Source organism: Emys orbicularis, chromosome 5, assembly GCF_028017835.1.
Source record: "Emys orbicularis isolate rEmyOrb1 chromosome 5, rEmyOrb1.hap1, whole genome shotgun sequence".
Lineage (NCBI taxonomy): Eukaryota > Metazoa > Chordata > Testudines > Emydidae > Emys > Emys orbicularis.
In genome coordinates this window covers 14588927-14606403 of record NC_088687.1, presented here as the reverse complement: position 1 = coordinate 14606403, position 17477 = coordinate 14588927, and the positions used below count along the sequence as shown (strand labels likewise).

The 17477-nt window shown below is 46.3% G+C and overlaps 1 protein-coding gene across 1 annotated transcript in view; it reads right to left on the bottom strand.

Moving 5' to 3' along the window:
* Nucleotides 1-472: 472 nt before the first annotated feature.
* PPEF2 (protein phosphatase with EF-hand domain 2) overlaps nucleotides 473-17477 on the bottom strand; it is a 31601-nt gene continuing 14596 nt past the window's right edge. Inside the window, exons 6-17 of the mRNA XM_065405262.1 lie at nucleotides 9819-9933; nucleotides 9005-9051; nucleotides 8145-8311; nucleotides 8020-8056; nucleotides 7777-7926; nucleotides 6113-6463; nucleotides 5527-5712; nucleotides 4632-4774; nucleotides 3710-3816; nucleotides 3060-3223; nucleotides 1960-2047; nucleotides 473-699 (exon numbers count right to left, since the gene is read on the bottom strand). Of these exons, the coding sequence (XP_065261334.1) occupies nucleotides 473-699; nucleotides 1960-2047; nucleotides 3060-3223; nucleotides 3710-3816; nucleotides 4632-4774; nucleotides 5527-5712; nucleotides 6113-6463; nucleotides 7777-7926; nucleotides 8020-8056; nucleotides 8145-8311; nucleotides 9005-9051; nucleotides 9819-9933 (1782 nt within the window). The remainder of the gene's footprint in view (nucleotides 700-1959; nucleotides 2048-3059; nucleotides 3224-3709; nucleotides 3817-4631; nucleotides 4775-5526; nucleotides 5713-6112; nucleotides 6464-7776; nucleotides 7927-8019; nucleotides 8057-8144; nucleotides 8312-9004; nucleotides 9052-9818; nucleotides 9934-17477) is intronic.

Here is a 17477-nt window from a genome sequence, read left to right as displayed (position 1 = left end):
ATACAAGTCAGACTCTAGCTCATCATTTAATGGTTGCTTCTGGGCTTTAAGTCTATTTAAAAAACAAAGATCCTGCTCTTAGGTTTGTACTTCATTAGATACTTTAACAACTTCAGCTATTCCTAATAATTCCACTTCACAAACTTTTTAATGATCCTGTAATAGTTTACCCCCATTTACTGACATTTCTGTAACAGGCTACACTATACCCTTGCAGAGTGTTAGACAACCCCACTGTTGATCAATAAATACCCTCCATTTCCTTTTAAAGTACAACTTCCATTTTTTGGTATGATAATTGGCCAAATCGGTAACAGGGGCAGTAACTGCTGCCAACACTGAGATGTCTAAAATGTAACTCAGTTCTACTTCCCCACAAGTTGTCAGAGCTGCCGGCATGTCCTTTGTTTGTGAAGGATTGCTGCAGCTCGGGAGACAGTCTAAAGGCATTGCATGTGGCATTTCAGACTGCTTAGCTATTGGGGCAGCCACTAACAGCCATCTCTGCTGCTTTATCGTCACAGTGAGTGTGTTCAATGAGGCGGAAGGCCTCGAGGAACTCGTTGAAGTCTATGTTTCCATCCTTGTTGAAATCTATGCTGCGGGCCAGGTCACTGATGCCGTCATCTGTGAGCTCAATGTTCATGTGGGAGCTGAACAGCTTCCAGGTCTGGTGGAATTCCTCAAATGAAATGAGCCCTGCAGGGAAGAAACTTGCAATTCAGTTTAGTGACAGTCCTATGCTGCCCTCTAATGTGCACAAGGGGCCATGCAGCCCTCTTCTGAGCCTGCCCCTTCAGCAGCACAGGGGTGGGTAATGGTGCAGCTCCTGCCCAGAACTGGCAGCAGGCAGGATAGCCATGTTTTGTTCCTGGCTCAGACGCACTCCGTGATGTTGAAGTCATTTACTGCATGTGCCTCATTTTCCCATGTATAAACTGGTGACAATACTCCATCTCTCAATGGGGTGTAGAGGCTAAATTAATACATGTTTAGAAAGTGCTGGAGAAGAGTAAAGTATTATCATTACTAATGCAAAGATGATAATAGGCAAAAATGAAGCAAAGATTTAATGCACTGTGGCCCAAAGGGAGCTCCAAACAGCTGAGATGCACCAGGAGGGCGGGGAGAAGATACACTGCCCTCTTACAGATAATTTAGTGGCATAAAAAATTAATTCAAAGGGCTCTGTTTACTGTGGTGCTGGGGCTTGCCATACCTAATGGGATAGGTATTGCAGGGGATCTGAGCACAAGTCTGAATCTTCACCCCTTATTGTTGATGCTGGCTAGCTGTCCACTCCCCCCAAGGGATTAACTAATAGGATAGATCAAATGTAACTTCAAACAGTTAAACATACCTTCTTCTTTTCTAGTGAACTTCCCCAGGATAACATCATATTATGCTACATTCCTACCACACTTTTCATCTGATGCTCTCAGTGTACTACAACCATTTACTGAATTAAGTTTCAGAAGATCCTGGCAGGTAGTATCCCCATTTTACAGATGGGAAACTGATGTACAGACAGGTTTAACATCTGGATCCTACACTCCTGGAAATCATTGATCAAACTACCATTGTCTTCAATGGTGCATAATTGGAGCTTAAGTAATTTGCCATTACAGAAGGCAGCTATAGCACAACTGGGAACAAAACCCAGATCTCCTGGGTCCCAATAGGGTACCTTAACCACAAAGTCATCCTCATAGGTAATATCCCTTTTGCGCTGAGGGCCTACATGAGCCCATTTTCACAGCACAAAAGTGATTCACCCACAGTTAGGGTAAACTAGACACATCCTTAGCTGAACCACAGGGCCATTTTTGGTTCCCAAGACCTTGCTCTAACCATTGAGCAAACTGCCTCCAGTTTCTCAGGTTTAACATAAGAGTGTGAGCCTAAAAGTGAGATGGAACAAAATAGAGAGAGGGGGGAGGGAAGAAAACACATCCTTACCTGAATGATCGCTATCTATGATCCTGAAGATGGTCTCCAGGTTGGATCTGTTTCGATAAATGGTTTCTAGCAAGCTTGACTGTATGTGCTGGAAGATATAACATATTTCCTTTTAGGCTAAAACTTACTACCCAGTCCTAGCATAGGCTGGGATTTCAGGCTTTTGTATAGTGATTCGAGTTGTATTGCATAAATAAAAGCAATTCATCTACACTCAAAAAGAATCGCCCTTTCATGTTACCTTGTGCTGCAAACTGAAACACCTAGAAATCCTTACTAAATATTTTAACTGTAGACAGATCTAAATCTTTTGGAATTGTCTTGACATTTTGATCCTCCTGGGTATGACTCTGCATCCCCGTGTGTCCCCCATCTGTAAGCACTTAACAGTATCGGAAGGAGGGCATGTATGTGCACGTGGGTTTGTGTTGAGATAACTGTAGTGCAATCAGCTACGATCTTAGTGATTGGCGGTGAGCCCATTCCTAAATCCAGCAACACGTAAACACAATGTCTCAGAGCCACATCCCTACAACTGGGATCTGAAAAGCCTGAACTTCAGCAACTCTAAATCCTAACTGGGGTCCAGGCCTGAATTTCACAGTGGGCTGGGTTTCCACACCTCATTTTAGGGCTTATTCCAAATCTGGATCTAAATATGCCAGTTGGGTCCCCAGCTTTAGTTTTTCTTTTCTTTTCTAATTTTAGGCCCCCTAAGTGGCTTCCTGTGGCATGAAAAGAACCCGAACAAAAAAAATGCGAATAAAAGGAACACAAATCCACTCCTACCCACCTCACAGGATTGTTGTGAGGATTAAAGGATTAACTTGCTGGTGTTTAAGCAAATAAAGGAATAGAAATAAATACATAATTAACAACTACTTGAATAAAATGTTCATTGGCCTGCTCTAACACTCAATGGGCATCTTCCCAGCAATTTCAGTGGGGTTTGGATCGGGGCCTACATGAACAAATTCTCCACCGAGGCTTTCCTAGCACATTCATGCACTCATCAGCATGGGATCTGCAGGCCCTGTCAGTTTGGTGGTCAAGTCCAAGCCTTCAACTGTGCTCTGAGGAATGGCTGCACCGTTCGTTACCTCTTTGCTCCGTTGTTCCACAGCTAAGTCATCCAGCCAGGATTTGTACTCCAGCAGGCCCCCTGCAGTGCCGCGCACCAGCTGTGGCCTCAGCATCCGCCAGGGCAGCCCTAAATGCAAGACTGACTCCACCGCAGTTGCCCAGTCACTCAGTGTGATGGTTCCTGTTTGAAAGGGACACTCATGAAAGCACCTTGGGAACCAGAGGCTGAAATTGCACTTAGGAAAGAATGGCGTTGCTTATTTAGTAATCCTTTGGTTATATCGTCACATCGTCCACTGGCTACGTGGGACCTCAAAGAGCCTTATTTTCACCCCTACAACTTTGCACTGCAGTGACATTCCTCCAGTCAAGGTGCAGCTAGATCAGCGGACATGGGGGTGAGAGGATGTCACTACAGGCACAGGTATGGTATCTTTCCCCATCCTAAGAGCAAAGTTTCCACCCACACAAGCCTGGGTTAACAAGACACAAACAGCAGCAACCTGGACACCAAGTCCCAAGTTTTCCCATTCTTGCTTTACGTCCATTGTCAGCCAGTGCTGTGCGGCTGCTGTAGACAGTCTGCTCCCTTAACCAGGGACACCCACCTGGTACCCTGTCCACTGCCCGCTAGTGCACATGAAGCTCTTTCTTTGCTTAGTCTTACCGGTTTCATCCTGGTCGTAGCCCTTAAATGCACAGATGAGGTCCGATGTGTGAGCAAAGAGCTTCTCCCTGAGCGCGCGGAAGGCTGACTCCTCCACTCTGCTGATCCTAGAAGAGACGCAGCGATTTTGAGAAAGCTCATCCCATGAGAGCGAGATGAGGAGCATCTGCCCCTGCCGGACCATTCGCGCACGCCCTGGCCATACCCATCTCTCTCACATGAGTGTAGAGCATTTGTTGTAGGCAAGTTAAACCCAAACTGCAACACATCAGATTACACACGATACCCTGCCACATAGCTTTGGTGTAACTCATCCCAACACGAATCACGGCACTAGGACCAGTGCTACAAAACTCCCCACCACCATCCCACAGAACTAGAAATCAGTTCAGGAGCCTCACTTGGTCCCAGGAATAGACACACGTGTTATTCCTAATTCACCAACAAAGGCATGGTTTGTCCGCACTTGTTTCAGTTGTTCAGATGAGAGCAGCCACTTACAACATGCTGGATGATCAGCTTCTGAAGTGATCGAGTCAAGCTTCCAAATAGTTTGCAAATGGCAAGAGTTACACTTTGTGTTGAAAAGGGAAGACTGGAAATGGACCCAAGATTAAGAGTTTATGATCATCTTCTGCATAACACACAGAACCTCACCCAGTAATTCCTGTCCCAAGCACATAACTTCTGTGTGTATTAAAGCACATCTTTTAGAAAGACACCCAGTCTTGATTCATCAAGATCCAAACTTTCTCAAAACTTCAGGAATTTTCATATCTGGGGTTTTGGATTAATCAATCAATTCTGGCTTAATTCTAAAGCAGAATTTGATGATCCAAAGTGCATCTCTTAGTAGCATGGCTAACACTGTAATAGCCTTGTATTTTTATGCCATTGATAACACTAAACTAGAAAGTCTTGCCTTTGTCTCATAGTTAACGTATGGGCTGTCTTGTTAGCTTGATACTGCACAAAATGAGGGATCAGATCCGGCCCCAGTTTCACATAGGCTCCTCTGTTACTGCCAATCTCATAATAGTTTGAAGCAGAAAATATGGTCAGTACCTAAGTGAAAAAAATGGACAGGCATTTACGGTCATGCACACAGATAATCCACATTCACCAATCAGAGCTCAGATCAAGGAGCAGTAAAACTTGTTTGGGGAAAGGAAATTCAAGGAGAACGTTTGGGAAGGGAAGAAGGAAAACGATACATGTTCTCTGTGTGCACTGCTAACGTCACTGGACTCCACTGAATTCTCTTGGCAACACTCTATTCTCAGATATACATCTATGAATCTAGACTAACTCTGTTGAAGTCAGTGAAGTCACTCTGGATTTACAGTTTTGTATCTGAGAGCAGAATTTGGTCCTGTGTCTGCTCGTTAAACAGTTGCGGTTTTCAAACCTGGCATAACTGCAAACAGTTTTGAACAGAACATCTGTTTGGAAGCCCCAGGGTTAATTATGTAACGAAGGGGATAGGATTCCATTTTGCTAAGTACAGCACTTTTCAATGCACAGACGCATGCCTGGTCTGTGTGCAGGGGCAGCGTCTGTGGGACAGATCCAACTGGAGCGTAACTTAGTTCAAGATTCCCAGGCCAAAAACTCACTTAAGGTGGAAAGCACACATATCAATAACTTCAGGGTAAAAACCGTACAGGCATTTTGTCCAGTAGTTATCAACAAAAGCACCATTAGACTCCAAGAAATTCAGAGTTAAAGCAAAACTGAAAAGAAACCCAAAGTGATAGTACGGAAATGCACTCCAACACCTTGAACTCTGACCCGTTAGCATGGGCCTATCCAGCTACCTTTCGATTGTGGCAGAACTCATAGCCTTCCTGCTTGCACTCATGAGAGCGGATCAGGAACTGCAGACTGTGCTTCTGGAGAATCTTCTCTGTCACATCCGGCCCAAAGTAGCAGCCGCCTCCTCGCACCGTATTCATTTTACAGCCCTCCTGAGGCATAGGGTCACTCCACAATATATCTACAATCTGAGAGATCAAACACACGACGACTCTGTACAGTGGTTGCCGCTGCAATGTCAACATTTAACATTTACTTCACACATCAGAGCATTTGAGATTCCACAGGTATCATTTCCTCTAAGCACTGAGAGATTTCCAATACCATGGTGCGGCAACACACAACCATGCTCTGTATTATTATTATAGCCATAACACCTAGGAACCCATCATGAACCAGGACTCCACTGTGCCAGGCGCTGTACAAACACAGAACAAAAAGACGGTCTCCACCCCAAAGAGACAAGTAAACGAGCGACAACATATTAAAAGGAGAAGAGGAGTTCCCAGGACTTTAATTTCCCTCAAAAGTTAAATTATTCTTAGTGCAGTCTTCTCTAAGACACAAATGAAACAAGGTTGAACTCACCTGCTTCCACTCTTCTTGGCTCGACTCGCTTGTTTCACAGGACTCCAGCTCTGACTCGGTCATGGTGACAGAGCTGGCGGAGGTGAGCTCCTTGTCTCCCGGAGTCTCAGAGAACCCCACCTGCCTGCGGCACTTCTCCAGCTCCTCTTGGACCGTCTGCCGGACCCATTGGGAGAGCTCCGTCCTGCTGGCCGTGCTAGCAGTGCTAGCTAGCCCAGGCTGGAGGCATGAGCCAGGGAACGAACTGCTCCTCGGAGGATCGACACCCACAGGGCTCTCACCGTTTATCACTTTGGAGTCCACGTGTCTACTCTTCTCTTTTCTCTTTTTGCCCCTTAACACGGAAACAAACTGAAAAAAAAGAGATAGAGGGGTGGGTCTGGGCACCAGGCTGGGGGCCAGGAGCTCCCAAGTTCTGACCTTGGCTCCAACATGAACTCCACCTTTGTGGCTTTGGCCAAGTCACGCAGCACTCCTGGCCTCAGTTTCCCCCTCTGTTAAATTGGGATTAATCATACTCTCTTACTGGTCTGGCCCTAACTGTTGTGGAGTCCTGTGCAAAGTAGGATGTAACCGAGCTAGCGCTGCTGGGAAGGATGGTCTAGTGGAGACAGGATTCTATTCCCAGCTTTGCCACTGCCTGCTGGGTGAACTTGGGCAAGTCACCCCCCCCCATGCCTCAGTTTCCCCATATGTAAAATTAGAGCAGTGCCTCACTGTTGAACGGGGTGATGTGACGATAAAATCCTTACATGCTTATGAGGTGCTCAGATCCTATGATCAAGAGACCCATGTCAGTTCCTGGATAGAAATCGAACCAGCTGACGGTGGGAAGGGCTGGCAGCCGGACAAGCAAAAGATACTTGATTTGAGGAAGGTAAGAGGAGGGTTTAGTGATTAAAGGAGGCGGGGGATCAGAGATTCCTGGAGGGGATGTGGAAAGGATTTGATCAGCTACAACGGAGCTTACGGAGCATTTCAGCAGCTGAGAGTGGGTTGGCTGGGCGTGGGGTTACAGGGAGAGAGCTTGTGGGTGTTATCACAGCAGGATCCCTCAGAAGAAAATGTGCCCTCCCCAAACCCCTGCACAGTAGGGAAGTGTGGTGAAGCGTGGCACACAGAGAAAAAGTAACTCGCCTAAAGTCACTCCGGAATCTTCCGAGGGCAGCGCCAGGACTAGAACCCCCATCTCCTGAGTCTCACTGTAGTGCCTTACCCACACCAGACCATCGCGAGCCCAGTGTTGAAAAAGAAATGACAAGCCAGGGGGTGCAGAGCAAGGGGACTGGTGCTACGGAGGGAAACAATCCATGAGCAAGGGGACAGTCCTAACCCTTATTACGGACCCCCTTTGGATCACAGAGCCGGCCTCAGCCAATCCGTTTAACGACGTCAAAATCCATCACAACCCAGGACAGAAACTAAGTTCTTCCCACTGAAAAGAAACCCAGAGGCTATTCTATTCTCCTCCCCTTTACACCTAGTGCGCATGCTCAGTTAAGTCAAATCAGTCCGTTTCAAGCTGGGATCTAAACATGCTTCCACTACAAAGCCATGCTCTGGGTTTTTATTCTCTCTGGCCAGGATACCAGAAATAAACAAGCTCTCGCAATCACAAACCAGCAGCGCCTTTGTATTTCAAGGGGTCCACAATGATGATGTACCTTGTGCCTTTGGATTTTGGCCAGCAGCTCCAGGTCAGTCATGTCAGACACCCCGCCGTGTAGAATCAAGACTTTCTGATCGATTAAGGTGGCCAGTGGCAGCCAGCAAAAGACATTCTGGAGCATCTTCAGAATTTTCTTCCCATGCACCTAGAAAGACAAGGGCAGGAAGGAGGAGGTGAAGCACCAGGAAGTGTGCGCCAGACACAGGAAAGAACGTGTGAGATTTCAAAGCAAACCTACCTTGTATTTTTGCATGACCTCCTTGGTGAAACCATAGCTAGATAGAAACAGAAGAGATGATTTTGAGTAGCCGTTTAGTAACAAGCACCTTGCACTCCAATACCCCCCGCAGTCTGCGCCCGTACCGTAAGTTGACCATGTGGTCCTCGTGGTTTCCGCGGTTCAGATGAACCTCCTTCGGGTACACCAAGAGAAAGGCAAAGAGAATGATCAAGATCTCAACGGACTGTTTGCCTCGGTCCACAAAATCTCCGTTGAACACATAGGACTTCTCCGGGGAGGGAAGACCGTTCTACACAAACAAGAAATACAGTCAAATGCCACAGAGCGAGAAGGGGACAGACGGCAAATCCCTCCCCTCCGCGTTCTCCGAACCACCACCCATACATATATCTGTGTTCCAGCTCCCCTGATTCACAGCATCTTTATCATACACGTCAGCAACTGAAAAGAACCAGTATTGTCATCTAGTCATTGTGCCCTATGGTGAAATTCCGGCCCCACTGGTGTTAATGACAAAACTCCCTTTGACTTTTCTAAGGCCAGGATTTCACCCAGTATAATGCTAACTGTACTGTAAAGGATTAGGCAGAAGGAGGTTGGTGATACGATTGGCCAACTCCTCTGGTGAGCCAAATGGCTGCAGTTCAATTGATGTCCGCACCCATTTACCCCACCTGAACGTCTTGGCCAGTATCTGCTCTGCAGCTTGCTATCACTTTACACGTACGGATACAAACCAGTGGTAAGAAAACAGTCAGATGTTGTCTTGGAAAAAACGTACAACTAGAACAATAGCTGGAATAACAACCAGGGATAAGCTTTTGTTTAGGGAAGCCATTTCCAAACCCACTGAGCTGAATGTGAGAAGGCAGCTTTAAGAGCTTGATCCTGGAGAATACTCCACTGCAATCGGTGGGACTGCTCTCATGAGTAAAGGCCGCAGGACGGGCCAGTGCGACTCTTAGCAAAGCACAGTACGTACCTTGTAAAATATCAGAAACAAGTCATCCAGCCGGCCATGCAAGTCTCCTAACACACGAAAAGACATTCAGTTCAGGGCGTGCTTTCCTCCTCCCTGATATTTAACAAAGCAAAGCTGTTCATGCTGTCGCTTAACAAAAGGGACGGCCATTAAATCGCTTTCTGTAAAAAACTGGGTCTATGAAATAAAGCAGCTAATTCTTTAGGATGCACCACAAACCTTGTTCATTCTCCTTAATGATTAACTGGGTTTTATGGTTTGGATTCCCCTTAACTGCTCTCGTGGAGCATTATGGGATGCATTTATTAAAATGCATCCACCCCCACCCAAGCCCCCTTCCCTTCTACAACTTCTACTGTTCCAGCAGAGCTATCGCAGCCTGAATACTAGCATCACTAGATTCACTGACCACAATATGCGCGCATGGCCAAGCCTCAGGGCAGCTCTGTTTATATTCCAGCGGCTGAACTGATCTAGACTAGGGACAGAATACAACTGACAAAGCTCCTTAGGCTGAGTGGTTAGGTTTGATTTGACTTGAATGCAGCAGGTAAAGGTGAGCTCTGATATCCAACCTGCTGTCCCACTGCATACACAGACCCAGCTATACCATTTTGAAGCTACACCACCACAAGTAACAACACCAGATCCTGCTCTGTTATACACATACGCCACCATTTCATTCACTGGGGTTACACACCTATTACAGGGCAGGATTTGGCCTACACTGTTTTGCATTTAAGAACAATAACCATCCACGTGCGTGGCTGCTAGTTCTGGATGTTCGAGGGGGTTTCCTTTCGAGCGCTCTTACCACAGACGGTGATCTCCTCGCTGTAGCAGGTGGAGACATGATTGATGTTTGGCAGCTGCATGAGATGTCTCCTGGTCTCGTGCAGGAGTTTTAAGACATAATGAGCATGGAGCTGCTACTGGGAGAAATCGAGGGAATTAGAGTGGGAAGTTCACCACACGACAGCGTTCGGGGAGCAGAAGTGAACAGACTTGGGCAAGCTGTTAGCAGGGTACTTCCAAATGGAAAGGGCCACTTAACGTGCTACTGCTGGTAACGGGGTGTCCAGGAGAGGTCCAGGGGGAAAGGAGACCTGGACTGCATACATGGGCCAGCCCAGCTGAGAACGCAGTAGCCAAGTTAGGAAGGACAAGCTGCAATTCTTCTACGTGGGAGTATGCTAGGGGCCAGATTTTGAACAGCGCCTCTCACTGAGAGCAATGGGAGCTGCTGGGGCCTGAACATGTTTGAAAATCTGACCCTCCGAGAGACAGCGAGAGCTAGTGTGTTGTGGCACAGGACCAGGGCAGCTGTGCCAGTGGTTACCTGTTACCACCTACAAGCTCCAAGAGATCAGGACCCTGCTGTGCTAGGCACGGTACATACACAGAAGAGACAGTCCCTGCCGGGAAGAGCTTACAAACTAAACAGATAAGACAGGCACAGGCTGAGATAGAAACAGCAACAGAGAAGGGAAGTGACTCGCCCAAGGTCACACGCCAGTCTGGTGACAGAGCCGGCGATAGAACCCAGGACTCCTGACTCCCAGTCGAGTGCACTATCCACTAGACCTTGCTGCCTCGCTTCCACAGAGCCACAGCCCAGATATTCCAGGTAGGAAAAGAGTCTCCTCCAGGAGTTTCTTATTTTTAGTCTTCCCCTCAGAAAGTGCGACTTTGTGTTGCCTTGTGTCCAGGTGCAGCACACGTATCTAGAATTTATTTAATGCTGCTGAACTAAGAGCACATCGTGATGAACAGTTAGTGTGTGGCAAGCTAGGTTGTAAATCCACCTCACACTAGCCTGCTGCGCACTAATTGTCCAAGTGAACCCTGCCTGCTCACGTAGTGAGCACTGACCTGCCCCTATTCCAAAGTGGAGTAGATCAAAGTTCATTATGGGACTTTGAATGCACAGCAGCAGGCACCACATGGATACTTTGCACAGCAGGCTAGTGGACTGTAGATTTAGCTGCACGCTGCATGCTCACTGTTTGTCTAGCCAAGCCTTTGTAGAGACGCCAGCACTGTTCTTGAGGGAGAAAGTCGCAGAGAACTGCCATTATTCAAGGAGCCACCACTTTGTTAACTGAGCTGGGCGGGAACCGGACTTTCTGTATTACAGGAAATTTGGTGGGTTTTAAATTTGTTTTCATTCTGATTCAGAATGAAAACAAAGCCCGTTAGACATTCTCAAAGATACCCTAAGAGAAGTTACAATAAAAGAGATGGGATTATCGGAATTTCTCCAGATGGTGTTCTAATGCGTTTTTGCTCGCAATAAGGGAAGAGCTGAACGCAATTGAAGTCTGCCGCTTGATGGGCGTCTGCGCGGCTTCAGAGATTCGGGGGTGGTCCTAGGTAGGATTAGAGTTGACGATAACAATAGCATATTGACTTTAATGGGACTTTTTGGAGAGCAAATAGGCAGGCACAATTTCATAGCACAAGCCGTAGCCGCAACCCAAGAGCCCAATGAAGACCCTAAGAATTATTTAACCCGGTGGGGTCTGATGCAGATAATGGCCGGCTTAACACCGATGGGCAACACCACAGCGCTGGACAAAGTGGCATTCAGCGTACAATCTTTAAGAGACTGCTGCTTCCCTAACCCCTATTACTCCGGGAGACTTGGAATTTGGCAAGATGGTCACCCAGCTCCCCTAGGGGAACTAAGAGGTTTGGTCCAACAAATAACTACCCATTCGGGACCACAGCCCGCTATCAAAAAAGAGAGAGCTGCCTATGTAGCTGCATTAGAACCAGCCGTTACGTACACCAATGAGAGCAGCACAAAGGGAATCACGGGGTCCCAGGGAGGATATACTAGAGGACGATCCCATGGACGGGGAAACTGGGGCGACAAGGAGATTGGTTATACCCAGACCTCCAGCAATATCAGACAGCCTCCTCCCAGGAATCAAAGGAGGGAGGTGGGCACACGGAAAATGAGGTTCGACGGATAGCCTGGCGAACACTAATGCAGCACAGGGTCCCCACACTAGAACTAGTCAGGGAAGCCATGAGGTTGCAAACGCCACCAAAAGAGGTGGCTAGCGTAACTCCTAGTGTACCACCCCCTTCTTCCTCGCTGCAATGCTTCCCGGACCCACTCCCTTTTCTGGGCAAGAATAGAGGGGCCTGCTGAATGGGGAACCCCCACCACCAGTAGGGGCACAGAGGTGGAGGTTCATAGGCAAAGTCTCCTGGGATCCCGGGGGACGGCCATGTATGTACATTCAGCAGGGTGGATATAACCCTACACTAGCTTTAATAGATACAGGAGCCACTGTATCCTTAATCCAAACAACCCCAAAAGCAGGAAAAAGACTAAAACAGGTAGCTTTGAAATCCATTCAAGGGAAACCTAGTCTCAGGTGGGAATGGACCCAAGTCCCCTTTTCGGTGCAAGGGTTCGAGACATTAGGGGATTTGATCCAAACTCCCGATATGGATGATGAAATTATTCTGGGATCTGCCTGGTTGTTCAAAAACAATGTGGTGATTGATATGCCCAGAGACACTCTTTGGAAGTTAGAAATTCCCCCTCCCCATTCAGGAAAAACCGGGCAGGATGTTATGTTAACAAAAGGGGGAGAGAGACCAGTAGCCGCACTTACAGCTCAACAAGCTGAAAAGCGGCACTGGAAATTCCCCTCAGTATGGACTCAAAAGGAAACAGATTGCAGTAAAATTAATGCTTGTGTTAAGATTGTTGGGGAATTTGTGCCTCCCCAAAAACAATACTCCTACCCGAGAGAGGCAGAGGCCCAGTTGGTGCAAACCATCCAGGAATTAGAACAACAGGGGGTCATTCGAAAAACGAATTCACCCTTTAACTCCCCCGTGTGGCCAGTGGTAAAGGCAGACGGCCAGTCCTGGCGTTTAACAATTGATGATAGAAGAATCAATAAGGGCACCGTCCCTATGGCCCCTATTGTGGCTATGACGACACAGGTCATACAAACAGTGCAAGCCACATCTAAATATTTCTCAGTTATTGATCTGGCCAAGTGTTTCTTTGCCATCCCCCTATATCCGGACTCACAAGATCAGTTTGCCTTTACAATAAAGGAGCAGCAACGGACCTTTTGTCGGTTGCCCCAGGGATGTCACAACAGCCCAGCTATTGCCCCTCGGCATGTTGTGGATATGCTAGGCCAGTTGGCTCCACAAGAAAGGCCTTTTGTGTTTTCAGATGTAGATGACATTTTGATATTTGGGGAAACTGAGGCGCAAACGCAAACACTAACAGAAAACGTTTTGGCACGAAGTCAGGAAATGGGGTTCAAAGTAGCCTTAGACAAGGTTCGGTTGGTGCCACCTCAGGTTACATACATGGGCGCAGTCGCTGGACAAGAAGGGAGACAGGTAGATCAGAGGAAGGTCAGGGCCCTGGTAGAAATGCCGGCCCCTACCGACGCTCACTCTTTAAGTGTTCTGCTAGAAGGATTCAATTTCCTTAGACCACACATTTATAAATATGCTGAAATCACTCACCCATAGTGGAAACTGCTAAAGAAAAAGACAAAATGGGAATGGGGAGAAGAGCAGGACTCCGCTTTAACCCTGCTAAAACAGAAGGCTCTCACAGCCCTGCGTTTCCCTGACGAATCACAGCCTTTGGTTAGTCGTTTGGCGGCTAATAACATGGCCTTGGCTGCCACACTATTACAAACCAATGAAGAGGGAAAGCTAGTGCCGGTAGCATATGAATCCAGGAAATTACAAGGAGCAGAAATAAATTTTGACCCCTGTGAACGTGTCTAGCAGCCATCTGTGCAGTGCAATCTTTTGAGCCCCCCAACAGGAACGGCCCCTATTACTATCCAAAGCCCCCACACTCCTCTCAAGTACATTTTGTCAGGGAGATTGATGGGAGGTAAAGTCTCAAACACCCGAATGGCTCAGTGGATGCTTATCTTAGTTAATAGAGGGGTGACCACAGAACCGGTGTCCAAGCCGGACATGCTAACACATGCCCTAATTGAAAAAGGGAACCGGCATGAATGTCCAGAGGTCACTCTGGAGCAAAGAATTGCCTTGGTAGAGGCACCCCCACTGTAAGAATTAGATCCCGTGGAGCAAGAAAAGCACGTCTGGTTTACTGACGGGAGTGCAATGGTAGTAAAAGGGAAAAGATGTGTAAAATACGCTGCCATTAACTTAGAAGAGGAAGTCATTCAGGGACATTTAGACCATGGATTGGCTCAGCATGCCGAGCACCATGCAATTGATCAGGTTTTCAGGCAATATGAAAATTCCCCACGGCCCGTGTATATTTATGCTGACAGTGATTTTTGTGTGAAGGGGATACAGTTTTGGATACATGATTGGTATAGGAACGGGTGGAAAGCAGCAGATGGAAAGGATATTGCATATTCAGAGGAATGGAAATGGATTTACCAGTGGGTAACAAAGAACCCTCAACAGTTAAAGGTGTGACATGTAAAGGCACACAGTATAGGAACAGGTATGTAGGCCAGCTGGAATAACTGGGTAGATACAGTAGCCCGACAACATGACATAGCAATTGTAACCAGAGGTCAAGAAAGGAACGTCTGTGCTGACACATCTGAGCCAACAGATGGCGCTACAGACAGCCCTAATAGAAAAATAGAAAGACAGGAGTTACTGTAGCATGAAGGAGTGGAAGGGACTTTAAGAAGGCTAAAGCAAGTAGCAGAATGGGAGTGTATGGAAGATTATGTTAAAACATGGGTGCGAAATTGTGTGTGGTGCACTCAGGACAAGGCTTGTCCTCCGCACTGGCAACACAGGATGCACCAACGAAGGCTTGGGCCGTGGCACAGGGTTCAAATTGATTTTATTGATAAACTGCCAAGGATTCCAGTACTTATTGGTAATAACTGATTCCGTTTCAGGATGGGTGGAGGCATTTCCCACTAAAAATAACAGCACCAGGGTGTTGGCCAAAAAGTTCTTTAATGAGGTAGTATCTAGATATGTAGATATGGCACCCCTGAAATAATAGATTCTGACAATGGGGGAGCCTTTGTAGGAGAAAACTTTACAATAATGATACAAGCCTTGGGAACTAAACAAAAGCTCCATATACCATACCGGCCTCAGTCCTCAGGCCAAGTAGAGCGCATGAACCGCACTATTAAGGAAGCACTCTGGAAGGTAGTAAATCACACAGGAAAAAACTGGCCAGATAAACTGCCTCTGATTTTGGGTGCCTACCGCAGCAGTAATAGATTAAGGACAAAAATTCAACCCTTTCAAATTCTGTTTGGACATCCAATGCACCTAATGATTGATACTAGTTACCTAGTACAGGGTCAAGAAGAGAGCTCTAATATAACCCAGCATGATTATTTTCAATGGCTCAAACAGTTACAAGAAGATAAAACCAACCTCCAGTATAGGGTTAATCAGGCCATTGCACACATGAACAACAAAATTCAGAAACAAAGGCCCATAAAGGCAACCCTGTGGGAAACAGGGGACCAAGTCATGTACCTTAAAATGGGGAAAAGGTTCAATCACTGGAATCAAAGTGGATAGGCCCTTACTCCATAGTGGACCGCCTTAGCCCATTGGTATACCGCATTGAAAAAGAGGAAAACTGAAATGGGTACATGTTTCACAAATTAAACTGTTTACATAAATACTGATGTTTGAATTCTTTGCAAAAAAGGACATCCCGGAGCCTGAGCACGAGGCGCTGCTTAACCACCACAATTTTAATCCACAGAAAATGAGACTCCAGTGTAAGGTCTGGCGTGTTTACCTGCCTCTGGGAACTTTTATTGCCCAGATAATTAGAGCAATCATGGGAGAAGATGCAGCCCTCCTTATAAGCCAATCTTTAAGGAATAATTCACTCCCCACCAACCAATCATGGAGTCCTACCTGTGATCCTCATGGAATGGTACGATAATAATGCTAGCCAACTCTTAAAACCCTTAGGAAATACCTATATATATCCCTGGGAAGGGGAAGTGGGATTTAAGGTTCACCTTATAAACACCACAGGAATACCAAACCACTGGGAAATAGGGGGTTAAAATAGAAGGTCCCTATGGGGATACCACGTGGTGTTCCAGCTACCCACGATTACCATATCAATGGGATAAGCCTGTTAAGACAGGGACAATACTAACAGTTATTGTGGGATACTGTCCAATACCCCATAGTAAATTGAGCCTATGGTTCCCGGACACATGCACCAGAACCTGGACCAGGAACTATGCATTCAAAAGAGGTATCCCAATTAAGATAAAGAAACCAAAATTGTTTGTGACTCAAAGTGATCCAGTAAAAGTCTTGTTAAATCCACTATTAATAAAAATAAACATTGGTATGGATTGGACTCAGTTGAACGTGTCTAAATTGGAACCCAAATGTTCACCCTACTCCCTTCCTATTATAACGGCCTAGATAAAAACACATCAACACCCCAATGGCCGAGCAAAACGAGATGTAGTAGACACCATATTAGGAGGAGTTGGATTTGGAGCAGGAATTATGAATACTGTAGACCTGGAGGTAATTAAGAATAAGTTAAGTTCCTTGTCACAACTGCAAGCTAGTCTCATTCACAAGCAGGCAGATACTATTGTGGATTTGGTACAAATAGGGCTGGGAAACCAAAAAGCAACATGGAATATGTGGTGGTGGCTGAACACCACCTCCTGGCTGCTGTATAAACAACAAATAGAAGTAGGGAATAAAACTGCCTTGGCCATAGGATGTACTGAGATGCAAATTCTTAGTTTAGCATCACTTGAACACGAAATGTTTTGGGTAATATCTGGGAATGTTCAGGTATTAACGCATCTTTTAAAACAACAGAAGAGGTCCTTGTTTGACACCTACAAACATGAATGGATGCAATATGTTTCCAGCATGGTTAAGCCTGATTTGTTATTAGGTGAAATTATTGTTAATATTGCTCACCCACAGTCTGTGGAGACAGAAATATGGAAAGTGAGCTCGCTCCCAAAATTGACCATGGGATCCTTTTGGCTACCCCGGGTTATGGGTCAGTGGGCTGGGAAAGAGAAGAAATTATTGGACACCCGAGGGTGTACGGAGTGAAGCCCTCAGAAATGGGTGTGCTTGTCCCTACCTGTCACCATAGAACCATGCAGCAAGGACACATCCTTGGGAACATGTGTATGGGACGAACTAGAAAATATGACACGTGTTTTGTACAATGGATAATGTGTGTGTGTTACATCCTGAGAACCAGTATTCTGGGAAGATGCAAGTATTAGCCAACCCCCAGTGGATGAATGTAGATGTAATGTAGTGTATTATATACTAGCAATCACACGTACTATTTACCGAAGATAGATGAAGCACAGTGCACTATAACCGCCACCCCGGTTAAATTTCTCTGTTACCCTTGGCCTGGATTGGCACGATCTAATTGATCGCTTGTTGTCAGAAACAAAGGTGACTCCGTTTTTACAATAAACACAGAGGGATA